Source organism: Adiantum capillus-veneris, chromosome 8, assembly GCF_014529385.1.
Source record: "Adiantum capillus-veneris isolate H3 chromosome 8, ASM1452938v2, whole genome shotgun sequence".
In the NCBI taxonomy this organism is placed as follows: domain Eukaryota; kingdom Viridiplantae; phylum Streptophyta; class Polypodiopsida; order Polypodiales; family Pteridaceae; genus Adiantum; species Adiantum capillus-veneris.
Window position 1 is genome coordinate 15,535,291 of NC_140938.1, and position 24,479 is coordinate 15,559,769.

General features: G+C 46.0%; 1 protein-coding gene across 7 annotated transcripts in view; it reads left to right on the top strand.

Moving 5' to 3' along the window:
* Positions 1–24,479, top strand: part of SRS2 (P-loop containing nucleoside triphosphate hydrolases superfamily protein) — a 221,544-nt gene that overhangs the window by 83,625 nt on the left and 113,440 nt on the right. For all 7 annotated transcript variants that reach the window (XM_086517619.1, XM_086517617.1, XM_086517616.1 and 4 more), the window contains 2 exons: positions 2,375–2,425; positions 4,174–4,251. In XM_086517619.1, the coding sequence (XP_086373745.1) occupies positions 2,375–2,425; positions 4,174–4,251 (129 nt within the window). The remainder of the gene's footprint in view (positions 1–2,374; positions 2,426–4,173; positions 4,252–24,479) is intronic.

A 24,479-nucleotide genomic window follows, 5' to 3' on the forward strand; every position in this document is an offset into this window, starting at 1 on the left:
CTCATATAGTGCCATGCTAGGGCTTCTGTGAGGAGATGCATATGTATCCAAGTGGGATTATAGGATTCCACTCCCATCATCATGGAGCTCATGGTTCAGTGAGTCATGTACCCAACTCATGAAAGGGAGCAGCAGAAAATGCTGCTCAAGCTGCATGCAGCTAAGTACTTGTCTCATTGTCCCGCTTAATATATTGGTGACTCTCAAAGTTCCAAGCTGTTTTTGCCTTGCCTTGGAGGCATTCCTAAGTTTTGTGTAGAAAGGGATTGTGAGAGCTTAAGCCGGTTACTATTCTCTGTATAGGGAAGGCATGGCCAAAGGAGGAGCCCTTTTGCTTTCCTTTTCCTTCAGGATGGCCCCTAGCTACCTCTTATCGGTCCTTGCATGGCCTCCTCTGCAGGAAGAGGCCTCTATGGTCGTGATAACCCAACAGCTTATGCAGCATCAACATCAGTAGGTGCATACGTATTGTCACTCCCCCTATTACCCATAGCGCCCTATCGTACACGACACAGCTTGCTTCTATGGATAATTGGCTTGCCTCATCTTGCTGGCAACAAGTCAAAAGTAGAGATTTTTTCAAAGAAGATTTGCTATGATTTGCTAGGCAACATTCTTTATGTGCCTCCTTTCGTCTGATGGTCCCCTTTGGATCGTCACATTACGAAGTCCAAGTTCTCAATTCTTTGTCTGCTGATGTTGTCAAACCCAATGGAAACGAGGCTTGCTTTGCCTTCATACCCTGAATTGACCTAATTTTTTAGGAGTGTACATGAAGAGGAGCTTGTTCATGGGCTCTTGTTTATTAATTCAAAATGATTTTGCGCGCATAATGAGTAAACTGCACACGTAGGAAATAATCCTTCTTTCCAATGATCTGATGGGAACAACATATCACATATTGCAAGAGAATTTGTGACGCTCAATAGAGTAACTGCCATGAATGTATTTTGTTGAATTTGTGGTATCTTGGTCAAGCAGAAGTTAGTTTTGTCGTACAGAATCTTTCAATTTCACAATCAACATGTGGTACTACCTAAGGTAACAGGTTGGCTATCATAATTTCTCCCTCAAGTTGTGGTCGCATTTGGGTGCTTTCTTCTTGTATATGTTGGTGGATCATATTAGGTTGCGTAGCTGTGTTGGCTTCATCTCCAACCTTGTGGACATAAGTGTGGCTTTCTTTAATGTCTTCTTCTCTATGAAGAGATCTATAGAAGAAGTGCTGCACTCTGGACATGATTGCCATGTAGACCTTATCCTACAACTCCAATCTATCGCCTTTGAAGTAGCAAGAGGCTGATTTCTTTACACCACCTATAACCACCTACCCATGTTCCCATCATCATACTTATCCGCTTCAAATTTCATCAAACACCATGCATTTGAGTGCCAGCACACTTTTGTCATGCCACTTTGGCACGAGAGCAATGAGTTTGTCTTCTTGGTCTCTCGATCATGTGTGCTCTCGGTTGGCATTTAAATATTCTCTTATAAGGGCTCTGCACAAGTCGGGAAGCTTTGACGAGGATTTAATCGATACCTAGTGAGGCAGTGATGTTTGCATTGCCGTGTGAGCGTCGAGGCCTTACCAAAAACGTTTTTTCTGACTAGAGAAAAAAACAAGTTGGGTAGCTTTGACGAAGATTTGATTGATACCTAGTGAGGCAATGATGTTTGCATTGCCATGTGCATCGAGGCCTTAATAAAAACGTTTTTCCTAGCTAGAGAGAAAAAGGAACCACTAGGAAGTCTCCCGGTTTTAGGTCAATATTTGAAAGGCTTGAGCTTGGGAGATGGGGACTGGTTTGAGCTTGAGCCTTGAGCTTGTAGGGAGAAGAACGCCCTTAAGTAGTTGTCAAAGAGGGTCTCATGGAAGCAAAAAAGAGGAGGGGGAAAGTTCTTGGGACACGTTCTGAGTTTGTTGGTCAGAACGTCTGGCCATTGTGGGACACTGAAGATGTCTGAAACTACATTCTGGGTGGTTTGAGGGGCCGGGAGCTCCTGGTTCTCATGGAGCGTAGATGTATAGGACTTGCTACCAGGGGGCCTAATGTGAGTGCTCAGCACCTTCTCTGATAGACATCCAATTTAATGCTCGTAAGACAATGACAGGGCTTCTGTTGGGAGGGAGGATCAGTGCAGTGTGCAGTGTTTGACATTGGTATCTTCCATGCATGGACGATAACTACAATTTGAAATTGCTGTGAAATTATGTTCGGATTTTGTCTTTGTGCGGGCACTTGCCAGTTGTATCTTTCTTTTTAAATGATTTGGCAATGAACGAGTTGTTTATTTGTTTGCAAGTAGAAGTTCTTGGTATGGGGATCACACAGACATGGTAATTTTCATGCTAACTTGACTGCTGTGGCAGGAGTCTTCGCTATCAACTGTGGTGACAACCGTTGTCAACTTGATACCTCAGGTGAGATTTAAATAGCTCTGTATCAGAGCTTTCTTGATTTTCTGACAGGCCTTATGGCTTTTCTTTCCAAGTACTGATTTAACTTTGTCTAAGGCAATCATAGTATGCTTATTTTAGTATTGTGTGAGAAAGGAAACTCTATGGAAAATTTTGTGATCTGTTGGATTTTCACTATCTGTCCATGCAATTTCCCCAATATCCATTGATGAGATAGAAAAGAGTTTTACTGTAACCCTGACCTCTCTTTCCCACAAGAGATGGGACGCAAAATTTGGTGCATTTTGCGACTGCTGCTTCCAGTTCTAAGAGTGATCATATGTTGGCAAATAGTTTTCTTAAATCTGAGCACATGGAGAAAGAGTCCTATTTGTTTCTATGTAGCTATCACCTCCCTTCGGACTCACCCAGGGTTTGCAGCAACACCAAGATGTGCTACATTCATGTTGGATGTTTGCATGCTGGGAGGTGCATCTGGGTGAGCTGCATTGTTTGAGTATTGACAGTCTCCCTCCCTTCAACGTTCAATTACAGCCTCCACTGCTGCTCCTGCCCTTTTTGGATCTGAATCTCTTGTAAACTGTAACTCAACAGGGTGATGAGAATGGACATTGTGAAATAGGACGTGAAGAGAATATGGTCAAGCCAGAAGATGGGTCACCATCGGCGAGCCAATTTATACTCCTTTCCTCAGATGCTTTTGTCATGTGCCATGCCCAACTTACTTCATAGCACCTCTCATGTGGTATTCATATATCTTTTGGCAGTTTCATCGATTATTGCATCCCTTAAGGACTGAGGCTCCGTAGGAGCAAGGGGATAGGGTAACAAGTTCACATTTGTCAGCTCTAAAACTAGGAGGGGGAGGAGATAGCAATGCATTGTCTAGTATGAAATACGAAGGGTTTGTCATTGCTTCCTGCAGGACAAATTTGGAGCCATGGACCATGGAGTTTTGAGGATCAGAGATGTGTGAGGCTCTTCTTGGTCAAGCTTACATACTTGGGTGTGCATCATTGCTAGATGAGGTCCTTCATCCCCAATTGCAGAAGGCACCTGGACAGCCCAACCCCGCCCCCTTTCAATATCTTGTTTTTTGGTTTCATTACATCAGGACACAGATACAGCGGTACTGTTTTTGGGGTCTCGTGGGCCTCTTTGGTCTGTAGCAAAGTTGGTATTTGTTTGTTTCTTGTGTTCTTTCTTCACATACAGGAGAAACGCCTAATAGAAACTTTCTTTGCGCTTTGGGGTGCAGAAAAGTTTTACTTAGTTTTAGTAATCACCTTGAAGAATAAACCAGTCATCTAAATGATGTTAATGTTGTTTTCTTTTTCTCGACACAGGCAAGGACGCAATGTGTTATGATTCTTCAAAAATTATTCCAGTTTAATCTTTGTTTTATGTTTCGCTTGACAGAATATACTAATGTGGATTCTATCACCAAAGAGGGGTGGATATAAAAACATGTTGGGAAAATAAGAAAACTTTTTCTTTCTTAGAAGGGCTTTGAATCCAGTTTAAAATCAGCAACTGAGGTTGACTTTGATTCTATAGAGCGACTTTTATTTCCTCCCTTCCTACCTAGATAACAATCTCCTTCTTGTGTTGACTGCACGGCATGCGTACTGCTTATTAGCAATAGTAAGTGTTATTACATTATCTTTTCTTTTGGAATATTGTTGTCCACGTTTGATTCGCTTATGAAATATAGAGCATAGAATTACATATTTCTTGACTGATGGATGCAGAGATCAGCATTTCAAAAACGAGCAGTCCAGAATGTGGATGAAGGGAAATTTTTGAATGAGGACGACGACCCTCGAACAGTACGTTCTCAATCAAGTTTGTGATTTGTATTGATTATCATTCTGTTTTACCATTTGGACGTGTAAATTTGTGTGTTTTTCCTGGAATAGAAGTATATTTGATCAATAAACACAATCAGTCTCTGGTGTAGATATATAGGGGGTATGTGCCCTCCCTCCTGACATCCGGGCTGTACTGTACTGAAACGAGACGAAAAGTGTCAAGAGAGCATGATCCACTGCTACATCCACTGGTCTTGGTTCTACTTTGAAATCATGAAGCTCGGATGTGCCATGACATAGTCCACTATGCAAGCTCCATGCCTGTGTGGAAAGCATGTGAAACCAACCGCTCTAGAAAAACATTGCAGGCCATTAAGTATCGCCAGACCATGTGTAGTCGCCATCACCGTGAGATGTCTCCCATACTCTGTCTCTGCACTCTATCTTGTGAATGTCTATCAAGTCCCAAATCTCGTACATCCAATGCTCGAAGCATCTCCTCTGAAGTTTCATAGAAGATTGTCTGGGCATTGCCCGTCCGGGCATTGAAGTCCCCTAGAAGGATGTTGTCACCATCCTTGGAAGACACCTATATGTCATTGTCTATGCTTGAGGAAAGTGATTGACCTCTAGACCCAGCATAGACTGATGCATTGGGGGGAAAGTAGCATATGGCAAAATCGGCCTGTGTCGGCCTGAGCCTCACCCACATGTATCTAGCACGATCATCTCTACGTACAATGTGTAGGAGTGGTTGTAGCTCCTCTCTGTATAATACTGCTACTCCCCCCAATCCTTTGCTCCCATGCTCAAATCGTGTGCCAGTCCGGCAAGCTGTCTCCCATCTATATCATGTAACATGTGGCATCATTTGTCCAGGAGCCTGATGAGTCTCTGAGAAGAATATAATGTTCTTGTCCCGAAAGCTATCCTCAGAGGCGCCCACACCCAACCTATAAGATCCATTACAAATCCAGGCTTCCATCTTCAGTATGGTCCCATAGGTCTCACACCGTCATGTAGAGCGTCGCTCTACAATCACCACCCGACCATCTGTGTAGAAAGCAGCCTTTCCCTTTTCCCGTGATGTTGTAATCTCTGGCATCACCTCTCTCATGTGAGCTAGTTGCGAGAGGGTGAGATCATCACCGAGAAAAACACCCGTCTTCTTGAGGGCGGTCTCTTCTTCAAGAACTCCTTCTCCTCCAAGGAGAGGAAACGTAGTATGAGTGCTCTTTGCTCTGAGGACTCTCCCGGTCCTTCACTCCTTTTGCTCACCCTCCATGCCTTTGTGTGTCAAGGCTTCTCCATTCCCATCATGGACATGAGGCTTGTGACCTCTTTTTCAACATTATTGACATCCTTGAGGCCGGTGACTCTCACATGTAAGGTACTTAGTCTCCTTCTTTGCTCTTCTTCGAGGGTCATGTTAATGATGGCAGGTTTACAAGAACTTAAAAGCCTCTTTACCTTTCCCTTCCTTGGCGACCTGGGTCCATTTCTTGGCCGACTTCACTTTATTTTGTGTTGTGGTGATGACCTCGACCCAAGATGACTTCTTTTCCTCCTCTTCCTTGATGACCCGCAATTGTTCTTTGATTGTGTTCAGCTCCTCCATCATGGAAGGCTGAAATTCCCCTTTTTCAAGTCGCCCAATTTTGACTTCAAGAAGCTCACCTTGTAGGTTTCGGATAATGGAATCTTGGATGACCTCTTTCTCTCCGAGCAAAGCGATCCTCCTACGCACGCTCTCTTTTTTCGGTCCATCGTTGAAGAATAGTGCCCCCCCCCCCCCCCCCCCCCAAGACGAATGTGGTGGCACATGTGTTGTCTTGCATCAAGCAACGACAAGCAGCCTTTGAGTGGGAGGGCATATTTTTGCACGTCATGCAGTTCCCCCTTCCTTTACCCCCCAAACACTTGCCCCTCTTTCTTGCTGTCATTTACGCCGCTGCAAGATCTGCTCGCCATCATATATCATTGCTGGTCTTTATTTCACAATACTTTCTGTGTATCGAGTACTCATTGTTTCATAGGGAGTAGTTCCATTAGTGGCACTTTTCATCCTCAGAAATACGATGTTGGTGATTCATGAGCCTTTTAGGTTCCAGAATCAAGAAAGCCACTCCATTGGCGGGGAATCCCTCATGGTCACCATCACCAGCTTACTGAATCGCTTTCGGTCTCGAGTATTGAAGGTGAGTTTGCTCTTCATCATGGATTCTGAATGGGTATCCTATGGGATCAGCCTGTCAACAAATACATATAGCTCCATTTCACAGTCCAATCGCCAGATTAGAGGCTTGTTGTTTGGTATGCAGAATGGTGGGAGAAAGGTTGTCAGCACAACAACATTTGGACTTCTTAAGAGTTGCATTTCTCGGGCCACCTATTTTTAGGATTGTGAGAATTATCAGACGAGGTTACTTTAGTGTCGGCACTGAGTTCCCTGATTGGCTGTTAAATGGAAGGGGAATGGAAAGAAAATCACTAGGTGGGTTTTCTTGAATGCATTCCTTACGGGTCCACAAATATTATGCATTGATGGTAGGTGCAGTCTTTCGGTGCATGCATTCTATAGTTCCCTTAACTGTTATTGAAACTGATGGTACTATTTGTTTCTATATTAAATTTGATACAGCTGTGCCTTACTTGTTGCTCTTTTCAAGCCCTTTTGTGTCTATCTGTGCATCTCGTGCTAACATTGCTGAGTCCATTGTTGCTACTGAAGGTGTGTTATTTCGTTCTCTTAATGTCTTAGGTCCTGCACTTGTTTTTTTGGGCACGTTTAGTTTACTGCTATGTTGTGTGCCATTTAGAATCAAGAAAAATAGAGCTCGCATGGTTAAGAGAAACCCCTTTCTTGCTTGGTAAAGGCCACTCTCCCAGAGCCCCCTTTATATCCCTAACCCTACAACCTTGATGGTCTCCCTACAACGCAGAATGCCCTGCTTGGAATGGCTTGCAAGGTTGCACTTTACCCTAGGATCTCCAGCTAGCAATATATTGGCCCCGGGGTGCATGAGGCCCTTAATTTGCTTAGTGGTGACCTTGAAAGAGTGGCTTCCTAAAAGGTCACTACCTAGTGATGCATGCACTATAAGATGAAGTGGGACCCGATTCATTTACTTATGAGCCTACCAAGGGAGGCTTTTGAGGGGGGTGCTCACAATTGACTCATGGCCTTTGGTGTAGAGAAGGGCCCAAATCCGCATTGTAAGAGTTTCAACTCCATATTACACTGCAAGGTTGTTTCCATATGTACGTACGGAACAATTGCGTACCATATGGACGTTCTGTACGGATCTGTACCGTACGGATCGATCCATACGGTGCTGTATTTAAAATTTTTTTTTTGGCCGACTTGGGCGTGGCTGAGGGTTTCACTTCATTTAGGTGAGCAATTTTTAGGGGATTACTTGGAGACATTTGAACACCTGGTGCAGAGACTGGTCACTGCAGAGGATGCCCACTATCTCCCACTCTCTTTGGGCTCTACATCGACGAGGTAGCTGACTTCATCATACACAGAGGAGGAGGAGGAGTTGACATCTCAGGTACACTTGTCCATGTTATGCTATATGTTGATGACATCATTCTAGTGTCTGAGTCACAGATAGGACTCCAGTTACACCTACAGGCTCTAGATGATTTCTGTACACAGAGAGGGCTGTCAGTGAACCTTGGGAAAACCAAGGTTATGATATTTCACACATCTAGACACATTAGACGACAGACGATCTTCACCCTTACAGGAGGCCAGATTGAGGTGGTGGATTCATATGTATACTTGGGTATCACATTTGCTAGCACAGTGGGACGCTTCTCTATGACAAGAGCAGCGAGGGATAGATTGACACGAGGATATGTTGCTCTGGCCATGCTTGAGCGATAGTGTCATCAGGCACACTTTCAGGAACCCCGCACAAAGGGGTGGCTTTTTGATACTTTGGTCACACCAGCATTGATGTATGCAGCGGCAGTTTGGGCACCTGGGCTCTCTACTTCCTTTTGGACACAGATTGAGAGACCACAGATCTTAATGTTCTCACGGGTGATTCGCAGTAAACCTTGGTCCTTCAGTACCACATGACATCATCAGAGCAGAGTTTGCTGCCCCGCCCATGCTAGTAGAGGCTCTCTTCTATGTGGTCTGCTTTATTCACTGAGTACGAGATATGGACCCTGATAGACTATCTCACAGAGCTTTTGAGGCATCTAGACAGCTAGCGGAGGATGGTGACACAAGATCATGGTATGCACAGATGATACAGTTATTGACTCGATGTGGGTGGGACATAGACCACTTACCACCTCTTCAGTACGATCCAGATGCCCCACATATACAACTCACATAGTGAGAGGAACAGAGTTATGAGACAGGACCTAGTACAGCGATACACGACAGGGACCTGGATCACACCCCACCAGCCCCTGCCCACGAAGATGCTATACTACAGAGACTCCTTTTTGAGCATCTCCGAGGATGGGTTTATCCAGAGGCCCAGATATATGGATGTATACATGCCCCACAGTGCCCGAGTGGCGATTGGCCAGCTCAGAGTATCATCACACCAGCTTGAGATTGAGGCAGGCAAAGCGGCACGGGTCATTAGAGCAGAGAGGATCTGCAGACTATGTCAGGAGGAGGTTGAGAGCGAGGAGCATTACATATGCAGGTGCAAAGCATACAGTGACATCAGAGACAGATACACTTCCTTGTTCAGTGGACACTCCACACTACGCCAGATCATGGAGTCTACAGACTAGCGCCGATCTGGCCAGTTCTTGATAGAGATACAACGTCATAGGGAGATGCTACTACAGATCCTATTACAGGGAGGGAGAGACGGCAGCTCCAGCTCACTGACTTCTTTCAGAGATCTACTACAGTGCATATGCCGACACAAGAGGGGGTTACCCTTCAGCGAGCTGAGGACCTCCGAGCCAGACGGAGACCGAGAGCATTTGGTTACCAGACACCTGTACCACATGAGAGGGAGATTACAGAGATTCGGGCTCGTCATCAACGTCGTATCCAGGAGCAGATCGCTCATTTACATCTACATCCGGAGATCATGCTACAAGGGATTTTTACTTCGCCATCGCCTATGTATCACATATTACATCCTCATTATGGGATTGGATGGAGCTAGCTAGTTTGCAATGCATTCTTGTACACCCCTACGCATATATTTCACATACCCTTAGTGTTAGTGCTCCATCTCCCACCCCGCTCCACTCATCACTCCTATCCTACTAGTTCAGTCCTATTTTATTTTATTTCATGTTATATTTTGTCCTTTTTCTGGTCACCCAGAGGGCATTGACAGTTGTACATCGATTTTGTCTCATGGGTCGAGTTCGGCCTCTAGTAGACGTTAATAAAGCTTTCTTTCTTTCTCTCTCTCTCTCTCTCTCTCTCTCTCTCTCTCTCTCGTCTGTGTCTTGTTGCTTGCAATAAAATCATCATGCCTAAGCTATGCAACTAGTACAAGAAGGAGCATACCAATGTTATTTGCATTGTCAACACTCTAGGCCAAGCGGGTTCTGGCACTCGACGATGGCAATGCAAGTACTACAATTTGCAACTCAAGAGTGTCCTGCTGGATCACCAATACCTGTTATCGGGTTGCCTTCGGCTAGTGCATTGGAGGTGCCTTACTCTTTATCGTGGATTCGGATGAATTATCCATTGAGATTAGAATTTTTGTAGATACAAACAATTCCATTCACAATTTAGTGGCTATATTAGAGGCATGTTGCTTGGTATGCTAAGTGGTGGGAAAGAGGCTGTCAGCAGGTTAGCTTTCGAACTTGCTCAAACATACCTTTGTCGTGCCACCTATTCCTTAGATTGTCTCTTCATTGAAGAGAGGCTGCTACAGGGTGCAGTTTGACACATTGGACAAGGCTAGTCTAGCATTGGCACAGATTCCCCTCAGCTTCAAAAAAACATATTGTTACTTGTATAGATGGAGGGATCCAGCTAGCCTCGGTGGAGATCTATCAGTTACAACCAGGTTTCCAGGTCTATTGCCGGAGTTTCAGCTGCATATTACAAAGATTGGCAATAGTCCAGTTGTTGGAGGGAGTATTCTTTATTGGTTGACCAAGACAGTGGTTTGCATGTGGCAGAGCAAGCCAGTGGCAGCTGGATGCACTAGGTGGAAAGTGCTTCCAGAGAAGAGACAACATTTAGTGCCACCCACCAACTGTCTATGACTGAGAGATGCCATGTGTGCATGATCACTTTAGCTGGCAGCTCAGTCACCATGAAACACACCGTAAAACGTTGAAAGTCCTGAAACATGTCACTGGTGCTGAAAGGCCTCACATGAAACCTGGGCTTAATTGCCCCTTAATACTTTACGTCAGTGCACAAAGTTGAACCGTGAAGGCAATGGGTTTCTCATGATTTTCTTAAATTGACGCTTTGGTCCGATGTTTCGCGGCTCTTTCTTGTAGGATGAAACAAGGTTGTACCAGTCTGTATGCACGGATCCTTACCGTACACTACGTTCGGATTGATCGTACAGTACGCGGACTGATCGTATTGTACGGCAGTTTAAAAAAAAAATTATTTTTTGGGTCAATTGGGCGTCCGGATGAGAGCAGGAGGATAGCAATTTCAGTTTTGTACTTAGGGCAGCGTAGATTTTCCGTACGTATGTTAAATTGGGGGCTCTTGTTATGCGCGTGGCTGTTTTGAAGGACTTTCTGCAGCGCAACGCAACAGAGGGTGAGGGTGCGACTTACTGTGCAGTGTGTGCCGGTTCACGTAAAGGTAACTCTCTCTCTCTCAGAGACTCATCAGGCCCCTGGACAGGTGATGCCACATGTGGTGGGATACAGATGGTAGACAGCTCACAGGACAAATGCGAGATCTGAGCATGGGAGTAGAGGTTCTGGAGGAGTAGCAGTGCTATTCAGAGAGGAACTACAACCATTACTGCATATTGTACAAAGAGATGATCATGCTAGATATATGTGGGTGAGACTGAGAGCTAACATAGGTCGAGTCCTATATATTGCCATATGTTACTTTCCTCCCAGTACATCAGTGTATGCTGCATCCAGAGGGCAGTCGCCTTTCTCTATACTAGATGATGACATATGGGACTTTTCTAGGGATGGTGATATCATTACCTGCCCCACTACTGACCTGTATAATGCCATGACTCCCCAAATGAGCTCTGTGGGTACTCCCATCTGTTGTAATCTGCGCATCAATCTAGCTCTAGGCACTGTGTCAAATGCTTTGCGGAAATCCACAAAGCTACAATAGATCCGTCTCCCATGTGATCTACCCTCCTCAATGATGGCTCTGAGTGTCAAGAGTAGAAAAAACCCTCCTGAACCCTGCCTGGCCGGTTGCACGTATCTCCTCCCTCTCTGCCCATCTACTCGGCTGTTGCTCAAGAATAGATGCGTACAACCGTGCCAATGTGTGTCCAATCATGATAGTGCGATAATTCCCAGGCTCCATAGGGTCTCCCGACTTGAAGATCAGTACAATAGTAGATAGGCTCCAAGTATCAAGCAAGCCCTCACACATGGCACGGTTAAACATGACTGCAAGAAGCTTTGCTAGTAGATCTCAGGCATGCGTGAAATGCTCAGCCATTAAACCATCATGATCGTATGCTCTCCCAGTCCTCATCCTGTCAATGGCCCTCCTCACCATCTCCGCGGTGAAAAAAGCACGTGTGTGGGCATGGATCGGGAGGGGCGAGAAGAAGGGGCTGCTAAGTACTTGTGTACAGAGATAATGCGTATTGGCCCCAATCCTCTGTAGAAGTGATGGTGAGGGAGGGGAAAGTGCTCCTGAAAGAGCCGCCATGCCTCACGTGAGTCTTGACTCCAGAACAACTGATATAGATCCTGCTCTAGCTAAGCCAAAAATGCCCTCTTCTTTCGCCGCACTAGGCGTCGGAAGTCAATCTGGGACTGTCTGTGAGTAATGTCCCCCAAAAGCACCTCCCTCTGAAGTCTAGCTCTAGTGTCCCGACATTCCTCATCATACCAACTGTTCTAGGGCATGCTCCCCGAACGGCGGCTCTGCTCAGGCTGGGTATGTGGGTATGCCTCTGCTGCTGCATCATGTAGTGTTTGTGTCAATATAGTAGTAAGCTCCTCCAGAGGTTGCCCTGGCTCCTCTGTGCATAGGCGTCTGTAGATCCCATCTATGTATGCAGAGTCTGTCTCCCGCGTGAAGGTGTAGCGAGTAGGGGATGCTGTCCGTAGCTTGTGTGCTACACTAAACTGGAAAGAGATGGTCATTGACACAAGAGCATGATCCACTGGCAAACCAACAGGTCTGGGTCCAACCGTGAGATCTTGGATACTAGAGATGAGGCTCGGCTGTGCCATGACATAATCCATTGTGCTGGCTCCATATTTGTGTGGAAAGCATGTAAAACCCCCTGAAGCGGGAAATCTCTGTAGGCCATTCAAGATGGCCAATCCATGTGCAGTCCCCATGTCTATCAAGTGTCGTCCATACTCAGTGTGTTCTCCATCTTGTGATAGTCTGGATAGGCCTGTCTTTGCAGCATCCAGCTCTCTCAGCATCTCTTCTGAAGTATCATAAAATACTGTCTGATGATGGGCAGTCCTAGCATTGAAATCCCCTAGAATGATGATGTGGAGAACTCCCATATGTCATCATTCAAAGTAGAGAAAGGGGATTGTCCTCTGGGTGGTGCATACACTGACGTGCTCGGGGGAAAGTAGCAAATAGCAATGTAAAGATATTTGTTTGTTTTTGCTCTCAGTCTCACCCACATGTACCTAGCTTGGTCATCTCTGCGAGCTATATGTATCAATGGTTGCAACTCCTCCCTGAATAACACTGCCACTCCTCCTGATCCTCGCCCTCTGCGCTCTTATCGTGTCTCCTGTCTATAGGCAGTCTCCCATCTATATCCACTAATGTGAGGCATGGATTGCCCAGGGACCTGATGTGTCTCAGAGTAGAAGACGATGTCTCTTCCCCTGAAACTATCCTCAAAGGCGCCCATATCAAGTTGGATAGATCCATTACAATTCCATGTGGCAACTTTGAGGGTGGTCCCATGGGTCTCGCACCGTCATGTGGAGCGCCGCTCTACAATCACAGCCCGGCCATCTCTGTAGAAGGCCGTCTTTCCCTTCTCCCTTGCCGCTTCAATCTCTGGCATTACCTCTCATATGCGCAAGCTGTGTGAGAGTGAGGTCATCTCCAAGGAATATGCCCGTTTTCTTTAGTGTAGGACGCTTCTTCAAGAAGTCCTTCTTTGCCTCCATGGATGGGAAACGGATGATTAGAGCTCTCCCTTTTGAAGTCTCCCCATTGCCTCGTGTCTTCTTCCCCACCCTCCATGCCTTTGTATGAGTAGCCTTACTACCCATCATGCGGAGAAGTTCTTCAACTTCCCCTTCCACCTCATCCCGGTCTTTTAGACCGGTTACTCTTATATGCAAAGCTCTAGTTTTCCTTCGTTGTTCTTCCTCTAGAGTCATGTTGATGATTGTAGGAGTGGGGACAGATGTTGTTTCTTTCCCTTTGCCTTTCTTAGCGACTTCTATCCACTTCTCGGCCTCATCCACCTTCTTTTGCGTCGTCGTGATCACATCCATCCACGAAGACGTCTTTACCATCTTTTGTTTCTCCTCCTCTTTGATCATCCGTACCTGCTCTTTGATGACCTTGATTTCCTCTACTACCGAAGGTTGGAATTCCCCCTCCTCTAGTCCACTGCTCGCTCTATCAGCAAGTTCTCGCTTGAGAGCTGAGACCTCTTCTTTAAGTGATTTGGAGTCCGCCTTAAGTGCTTGTAGCTCTGCGTGCAGGTCCTCTTTCTCTTTCTTCCACTGCGCGTCTTCGTTGAGAAACATTTGAAGAAGGTTGGCCTTTTCTTTCCACCATCCCTCCATATCTGCTTTCCAGTCTTTCATCTCCCTCTCCATTTGTGTAATCCGCTTGTTTGTAAGCACAAAGGTTGACTCGGATGGGGCTTACATACCGGAGAAGCAATCATGACCTCCATCAAAAATACAATCTGCACTTCTGCCAAGTCAACCCACTATGTCCACATCACACATACATCCCTGTTCCGCATAATGCATACATGTGTGTTCCCCATATCAATCATACATTTTTTGAGATTTTCCTTTTCTGCAACTTTCTGTCAATGCTGAAATTTATGTAACTCTGAAATTTTGAAATTTCCCTGCAGGTCTGCAACTTGTGAAAAATGTAAATGTAAATTCTGTATTTTCTAAATTTGCAGGTCTAAATAAATTTTGCAGGTCCGAAAAATTTCAGGTGTGACTGCGCGCTTCCGCAGTGTAATGTACCTGCCGGCTTGGGGGGGGGGGGGGGGGGGGGGGGGGGGGGGGGGGGGGGGGGGGGTATTGTCACAACAGGGGGGGGGGAGGGAGAGGCGCACTCAAGCTGACCACGCGCTGCTGTGAGAGAGTAAGCGCGTTGCTGTCCAGCTGAGAGAGAGCACGTGGGGCTGAGTGGGCTGCATTGGCAGCGCGCAACAGAGCAGTAGGTGGCGTGAGGGGCCGCAGCAAGTGAGGGGCGTGAGGTTGCAGCAGAAGGTGGCGAGAGAGAGAGAGAGAGAGAGAGAGAGAGAGAGAGAGAGAGAGAGAGAGAGAGAGAGAGAGAGAGAGAGAGAGAGAGAGAGAGAGAGAGAGAGAGAGAAATGAAATGAAATGAAATGTTATATTAACGTCTTCAAAAGGCCAAAATGACCTATGAGACCAATCAGTTACAAAATAGTGAATCTAATACCATGTCTGGGTACAAAAGAACTAGAAGTGGAACAAAATACTACTACTACTACTACAATCTAAAACTACGTGGGTGTAGCAGCTGATACAATAGGTACCCGGTAAACTGGATGTAACAGTGTGTGAAACAAAGATGGAAGAAATGGTGAGGATCCATCCTCATCTGCACTCTGGATGTCGAGAGAGTATGGCTCGAATCTTCTGTTGTAGTCTCCGTCGATGCTGTGTAGCTCCTCTCCTCAGTCGCGGTCGTCTGTATCTCTGTAGCTCCAATGCTCGGTCGATGAGAGTGCCAGTAGTGGTCGAATGAGAGTGGGACGAGCTCTGCAATGGTGGCTGCTCCTCTGGCTGTCCCATATCTAGTGAAAAGAAATCTGTAATGTGTCTCTGGGACTGCCTCTCTCTAGCTCTCCCCAGTAAAGTGTCTCTATACCTGTGTAACTCAAGTAGATATAGTCCATTAGCTATTAGAGAAGCTTCGTTAGCTATTAGTATACATACCTGCGAGAGCACACGTAGAGCCAAAGTAGTCAAGCGTGGAAGACCTTGGCGACCATAACTCTGCCAGGAAGTGAGAGCAAAAGTGGTTGCCTCCGAACGCAATGCCACCGCATGCAAAGACGATGGCCCCAAGTTATTCATGTACCTGCACATCTCTGCATCTATTTCGAGTTGCTCCTGCTCATCGAATAAACGATTGATGTACTCATCCTTAAGTGTCAAGAGATCACTCTCTTGAAACAACCTTGGGGTCTTGTAGAAAGGACGGAGTAAAGCAGCCATCCGATGATAGGATGGCTCATAAAATTCCACCTACTCTCTACAAGAGCCAAGATATCATCTCGGCTGCAAAAAAACAGCAATGCCAAAAGTCAGACTCCATGGCACATGCCACATGGTAGGCCATAGCATGTTGCATTCACCACATATCAAGAGTACCAGTAGAAAATATTTAATAGCATAAATATCAAAGTTGTAAGAAGTTTAACATCTGATACTCACCGTTGCTGGGTCAAGCCTTCGCATGCCGTGATATGGCTCGAGATGGTGAACAAGGCCCAATGTGGATCCCTCCATGTCAATGACTCGTAGCAACACATACATTGGCTGCAATGCCACTATCAGAGTCTGCACCTTTGTCCGAAAAGAGTCATCCAAGACATGTCTCTGAATGGATTTGGTGTCCTCAGTTTGTGCACGAGCCATGTCTCTCCACTTTGGGTCCACAACTGTTTGCAACAGTGCATCCCTCACCTTGCAGCGTCTCTGCAACACCAAATACATATATGCAAACCTGGTCTTGGAAGGCCGCACCATATCAAGGGCAATGTGTCTATAAAAGATGGCTAAAGCCTGATGCTTCTTTCGGAAGAATGTGGTCATCCTATTAGCCTCTGAAATTGTGGGTTGCACCCGAGGCAGTTTGCCTATGTCCTACATCAGCATATCTAAGCAATGGGCTGCACATGGAGTCCAAAAAATGTGAGGAAACGATGCCTTTCCCATTTCTCCCATAGCTTTGCAGTTGGTTGCATCATCTGTGACAACTTGAACCACATTATCTTTACCAACGTCATTGATGGCCCTACGAATATGCTCAAAGATGAACTCGCCTGTGATCTTCTCTATTGCCTTCCCTGCATCACAACATGCAAGAAATATGTACCAAGGCAAGAGGAGACAAGTATCTTAATGATGTGCCGCCCGCGTATGTCACTCCATCCATCAGAGATGATGCTGCATCCAAACGGCTGCCATCCGGCCTTCACAAGGACCAACGCCTTATCTATCAAGGCCTTCTGATCGTCCAGTGCTCCGGTGCGCATCTTTTTGTAATCGAGCCCACTCCATGAATCAGTAGCACCTGCACCTCCCTGGGCAATGGCCCTAACCATCCTCTCCCACTGGTCCGTCCACAAGACATTGAAACTAATGTTGCACTCGATGAGAGTGCGAGCAATCTCCATCTCAGCCACTTTCTGACGCTCTCTCACCCAAGATAGAGAATGCACACGTGAAGGCAAGGTGGTCTGCCTAGGCACATGCACATCACCACCCTCCTCCTCGTCAACCTGCATGACACGAGCCCTCTTCCTGCTAGCAGATTTCTGAGACCCCGAGACCTCCTCTACCTATGCTAAAGAATCACCAAGTTGTCCAAGAAGAGCACCTTGCAAAGTGTCTTCTGTTTGCTGTTTTTTTTTTCCCCTTTCTCTATCGCCGCAAATGCAGGAAATTTCTCAGCAATCAATGCTTCCGCACAGCCACAAGTACCTTATTGCATTTGCCACAATTATTTGTGCAATTGATGCCGGTCAGATGCATCACAACTCGAGTGATTGTACTCGACAATGTAAAACCACAGTATTTGCATGAGCACTTGCGACAACCTATTCCAGCTTGCCCAGGAGTGTTCACAATTTCACAACACATCCTCTCCATTCCTCCCAGAGATGCACCAGCTCTAGTCTAGGCTCTGCTGCTCTTCTCAAAGAAAATCTCGGCCAAGTAAAGACTACCCCAGGTAAGTGTATGCATCTGTATACTCCACAGTCTCCTGACCATATTTGAAAGTAGGTACTGATCTCCTGACCCATTGTGGTGTGGTGTTGAACACCATAACCTTGGTTTTATCTAGGTTTACACACAATCCACTATCTCTGCAAAACTGCGTAGTGCATCCAAATGTCGTTGCATACCTGCTGGTGAGTCAGATATCAGCACAATATCATCAGCATATAGGAACAATGGGATTCACGTCCCCACCACTTGGGCACCCTTGTCACCCTCTCTGTCATCAATGTAATCAGACACCTCATCAACATACATACCAAATAGAGTAAGAGACAGTGGGCAGCCTTGTTTCACTCCAATAGTAGAGTGAACTAAATCAGATACCCCTTTTGGAGTGCTTACATGTCCCATCACTTATCTCTACAAAGCCATAATCCCCATCTCCTTTAGTCTGCGGATCAATCGAGCTCTTGGTACCATGTGAAATGCTTTGCGAAAATCCACAAAGCTACAATAGATCCGTCTCCCATGTGCTGTTCCCTCCTCAATGATGGCCCTGAGTGTCAGAATATGATCAAGAGTGGAGAAACCCCTCCTGAAGCCGGCCTGACCCTTTGCTCGTACACCCTCGCCCTCTTCCCAATTACCCAAGTGTTGCTCCAGAATAGATGCATACAACCGTGCCAATAAGTGTCCAACCATAATAGTGCAATAGTGTCCAACCATAATAGTGCAATAGTTCCCAGGCTCTGTAGGGTCACCATCCTTGAAGATGGGCACAATATTAGACAACCTCCAAGTCTCAGGTAATCCCTCACACATGGGACGATTGAACAACACTGCGAGAACCTCGCTCCGCTACTAGACCGTCATGATCATATGCCTTCCCGGTCCTCATCCTGTCGATGGCCCTTTGTACCATCTCAGATGTAAAGAAAGTGCTCGTAGCTGGGAAAGGCTTGGTAGGGTCTGGAAGGGGTTCTTGTCCATGGACCGTATATAATGATGTCGCATATTGGCCCCACACATTAGGTGAAGTAATCACTGGGGGAGGGGAGTGCTCATGGAAGAGTCGCCATGCCTCTCCCGAGTCCCTACTCAAGAACATTTGATATAATTCTCGCTCCATTTGAGCTAGGTAAGTTTGCTTCTCCCATCGCACAAGGCTTCGAAAAAAGCAATCCGAGACTCTCTGTAAATGATGACTCCTAAAAGAAGATTCCTCTGAAGCTGGGCTCTCATCTCCCTGCACTCCTCATCATACCAACTATTCTTGGGCAGGTTCCTAGAATGTCGTCTCTTGCCCGGCTGCGTGTGTGGGTATGCCATGGATGCAGCCCCATGCAGTGTCTCAGTCAGTAGAGTGTGCGCTCTTGCACTGAGAGGCCAGTACCATTTGTGCAAGCTGTGCCTTCCAATAGATAGTCCCATATCTCCTCTGTATAAATGAAATCAGTCTCTGGTGTAAATGTATAGTGGGTGTGTGACCTGCCTCCTGTTTTCTAGGTTGTACTATACTGAAATTTTACGGACAATGTCAAGAGAGTATGATCTACTCCTATGCCCACTGGCCTGGCTCCCACTGTGAAATCGTGAATGCAGGGGACAAGGCTCGGTTGTGTCATAACATTATGCACTGTACTAGACCCATGTCTGTGTGGAAAGCATGTGAATCCGGCTGCTCCAGGAAATCGTTGTAAGCCATTAAGTATGGCTAATCCATGTGTAGTCTTTATTTCCATGAGGTATCTCCCATACTCCGTTTGCTGTCTGTCATCTGAGCTTCTGTGACGTCCCAACTCACCCACATTGGATGAGGTTTCTGACTACATTGAGAGAGATGGTGATAGAGGTGCAGAGCTGGCAGGGACATGGATTCCATTATTGTTATATGCTGATGATATTGTGTTGATCTCCGACTCTCCGGAGGGGATGCAATGTCACTTGGATGCTTTGAATAGGTTTGCTCATGAAAGTGGTTTGTCCGTCAACCTTGGTAAAACCAAGGTCATGGTATTTAATACCACCCCACGGTGGATCAGGAGGTCAGCGCCAGCATTCACATACGGCCAAGAGATTGTGGAATATACAGAGGCGTACACTTACCTCGGAGTGGTTTTTAGTGGGCCAACATTTTCATTGAGGAGGGCAGCAGAGACTAGATTGACCAGAGCCCATGCAGCATTGGGTAGATTGGAAAAGATGTGTTCACAGGTTCAGTTTCAGGAGCCTGGGACGAAGCTCTGGCTCTTTGACACTCTGGTGGCTTCTGCATTGCTTTATGGAGCCGAGATTTGGGGACCTTCATAAGATCATCACGGGAGGACAGTCCGTAGTGATGGATGGGGGGACATGGAGAAGCCTCTGGTCTCTATGATCTCGCGGCTCATTAGAGGCAAGGTCTCAGTACCACGTGCTATTGTTCGGGCAGAGCTAGCTGCCCACCCACTAGTGGTTGAGGCGCTCACCAGATCAGTCTCCTTCATACACCGTATGTGGGAACTTCCCAGAGACAGATATGCCCACCTTGCACTTGAGTCCTCTCGACAGTTAGCCATGCAGGGAGATACAACATGCTGGTATGGGGAGATGACATCATGGTTTCAGGCGCATGGGTTCAGCAAAGACAGATTGCCTTCCTACCAGTACTCACTGGATGCACCCTCTCTGACTCTTACACAGTCCGAGATCACCAGGCTCATCCGCCAGGGCTTGACTCAGCTAGACACCAGGAGGAGATGGATACAGCCAGCATAGGAGCTGGGCACGAAGATGGCTTTCTACAGAGAGCATCTCCGCCAGCTTACGGTTGATGGTTTTGTGACGAGGCCCAGATACATGCACACCCACTTGTCTCATGGGATACGATGTTCTATCGGCCAGATACGTACATCTTCACACCAGCTGCGGATCGAGACTGGGAGATACAACGGAGTACCAGCAGAGGCCAGGACATGCCCCTTGTGTTACATCGAGCTTGAGACAGAGTTGCACTACACATGCCACTGCGCCGTCTACTACGAGATACGAGGCCACTTCCATTGCTTGTTCAGAGAGGGCTTTGGACCATTCTCGAGAGTCATGCAGTACGAGGATCAGAGATGCTTGGGTTTGTTTTTGCTCGAGCTATGCACACACAAAGAGAGCCTGAGGAGAGGAGAGGCTAGCCAGTCCCAGAGACAGATCACAGATTTCTTTTGAGTTGCCACTGGACACTCGGAGGAGTTACTACCACAGCAGAGCTCGTCGTCTCACACCAGAGGCACACTGATCGATCGAGTGACTGAGTTGGGAAGATCCAGACGCCCACGACTGCGGAGGACTATACAGCATCCGTGGAGGCTGCATCAGAGGATTCGGATCACTTTGGCTCGACATGCACGACGCCCGGTCAGACTACTGACCATGGAGGAGATTGATGAGATCCGCCAGCGACCGATGTTGGATCTCTTGTGATCTAGCTATCCCAGCTAGCTGCTTAGTTCACACCTAGTAGTTTAGGATTCCATAGTATTTTATTGTTACATTTGTCATTTCATTTTTGTCATTGTTGTCATCTTGTTACTCTGACTCTGACTTTGTATCAGATCCACCACATTGTAACTTTGTGATCTCTTAGGTCACTTTGGCCTTATGAAGACGTTAATATAACATTTCACAAGTTGGAATTGCCGAGGTTTCCCTTGGCACAAAGGGGAAGGATTGACAGAGGTTCTACCACAAGCAGACATACTTTTTCTACTTGAAACGTGGGAACAGGACACATGTAGACTGCCAAGTATTCGAGGATATATTACACACTCGGTTTGGTGGCCTGGCACTAAGATGCGCGGGCAAGGGGGTGTTGCTATAATGTACAAGGAGGAAATGCAAAATCAGGTTAAGATATGCAAGATAGATGAACACAAACGATACATATGGGCTGAGATTTGTACATCTGGGAGATCGATGTTCATTGCGGGATGCTACATCCCACATCGGGAATCCCGGTTCTATGATTTGCATAATCTCTCCAAGAATGACCCTTTTGTCGACCTATATACAGATATTGCAACCTACACACCACAGGGGGCAGTGATGATACTCGGGGATCTTAATGCTCGCATAGCCAACATACGGGTTCAATTGGTTGACTACTCAACCCATCCCGCTGACAAAGATGGCGATCTTGTATTAGATGCAATATGGGATAGATGCTCATGCGATCACCTCATGAATGAACAAGGTTCGGCTTTGATATCCATGATGAATTCTATGCAACTTGTAGTCATAAATGGCACCAAGAAATTTGCAAGCTCCGGAACATACACATGCTATACATCAAACCATGGAAGAAGCACTAATGACTATGCGTTAGTTAGCCACAATGCATTGGATTTAATTGGACACTTTAAAATTGGGGCTCGGTCTCCGAACTCGGACTGTACTTCAATTCATGTATGTCTAGATCTCCCACACATGCCTAGACAACGCATCCAAAAGGCGACAAGTTGGGCGTATCGAATGCAAGCCACAAAGAAATTTGATTATGCCACTTTTCTGGACAGCCTACTGAGTAGCCAATGCATGTCCCAAAACATTTCAGAAAATTCGGCTACCTTTCGTCAAGCAATAGAAGAGGCTGCAGAGGTCACTATGGGGCGATCTAAAAGAAATCACCAAGAAGTGAAAGGTCTCCCTCATAACCTATGGTTTGATGCAGAATGTAAAGCAGCCAAACGCAAGTTAAAGTGCGTCAATAAGTCCACGAAGGAGTGGGAAAGTGCAGCCAAGGAATACAAGATGCTGAAAAGGAAAAAGAGAAGGATGCATGAACTTTTGAAGGAGGAGCAAGAGGTGATCAGATTTAAGAAAGAGCCCAAGAAAGCATGGCGCAACATGAAAGGAAAAAAGGAGGATATAATGGGAAATTTCAACATGGACGAAATGTATGTATATGCACAAACACTCTATGCTCCCACCGATGCTCAAATAATGATGAATGCTGAAATTCAGGTTGACACTAAGGAACCTATAACTTTTGCAGCGGCTTTGAGATGTTTAAGAAAACTAGCCACTTGGAGAGCCTCTGACATTTTGCACTTCAACTCTGAAATGCTGAAATGGTCGGGCAATGAAGCCAAGAAATGGATACACTGCATGATGAATCAAGCTATCCACCAAGGCATGCCTGAAGATTGGCAAAAGAATTGGGTCAAAGCTTTGTTTAAAGGCGGAGACCGTAACGTACTCACGAATCACCGCACCATCATGGTGGGCTCTTGTATGGCAAAAATTTTTGGGAGCCTGATAGAAAAGGATATTAGCACATGGGCTGCAAATAGTGGAAAGAGGGCTCTCGGTCAAGCAGGTTTTAGAGCAAAACATAGTACCATAGATCACTTGATTACAATCCGGATTATGATGGAAGAGGCGCGACTCAAAGGGGAAACTATGTACTGCTGTTTTGTGGACTTTAAGGAAGCGTTTGATACGGTACCTCGTCATGGGTTATGGTCCCGCATGGAGACCATTGGGGTTCCCATACACTTGAGGGTTGCGGTGGCACGCCTATACCATGCGGTTCGATGTAAACTGAAAATGCAAACAGGCTTCTCCAAAGAGTTCTTTAGCACAATAGGGGTCAAACAAGGATGTCCTCTGTCCGCAACATTATTTGGGCTATGCATAGATGAGCTTGAGGACTTTATCTGCCAAACAATGCAAGATAATGGAGATGCACCAAACATAGGTCTCATTACTTTGCTACTTCTTATTTATGCTGATGATGTGGTTCTTTTAGCGCATAGCATGTCTCTCTTGCAAAAACTTTTGGATGCGGTACATACTTTCTGCGAAGCCACAGGACTTTCAGTGAATGTCACGAAAACAAAATGTATGGCGATTTGTACACACAAATCAAAGGATCATCCCGCCCTTATGTATGATGAGCAAGAGATTCAAGCAGTGGACAACTTTAAATACTTGGGCATCATTATACCCTCGAATCATAGATGGGGCCAATGTGCAAAAACAAGAATTGAAGCATGACAAGCAAGGTATTACGTGTTTGAAAACATGTGTAAACAAAGCGTCACTAGAAGGTGGGAAATAAAGTCCATGGCTTTCAATGCGTGCGTGGTCCAAACGCTATTGTATGGGGTAGAGGTATGGGGACCAAGTATTCCGGCCAGCACATGGAATGACATTGAGAAAATTCAGAAAAAGTTCTTATGTAGACATATGGGGATAAAAACCACAACACCATACTCAGTGATGCTATTGGAGACTACACAAAGACCATTGGAAATGCTTGCCTTGCAAAGAATGCATAGATATCTCTTGAAGGTGAACCTGATGCCTCATAACCGTTTGCCTCACATAGCATGGGAGGTAGGATGTAAGCCGCAAAAGAACCACAAAAGCAAGTTTCTCACCTCTAGCCTTGTTGAGGACATCAGGAAATGGTTCTCTAAATGGAATGTGGGAGCACATGTGGACATGCATGTAGAGGCAGGTACCGAGCATGAGCACGAGCTGAATTTTGAACTACAATTACTTGAGGCCCTCCATAGCAAATGGAAGAATGCAATGCACAGGTCCAAGTTTGAATACTATTGCAAGCACATAAACACGAGATACTGGGAAGAGTACAAGACCGGGGAAACCCAAATACATATCAGGACACCCATGTCTTACCGTGCGAGACGGGCCATCACCTTGATGCGGACAAGATCACACATGCTCAAAAGTGAAACGGGAGGATGGCTGAATATTGATGCAAACATGAGGAGATGCACTCAATGCAACTTGAACTCATTGGAAAATGAGGCACATGTAACCCTTGAATGTCTAGCATATGCACACATTCGGGTCAACTTTCCCCAACTTATTCAAGAATGTACTACATTTGAGGAGCTTCTCTCAAGAACACATCCCTCTCCAGTAGCACTAGGCATCTATCTTGCCAA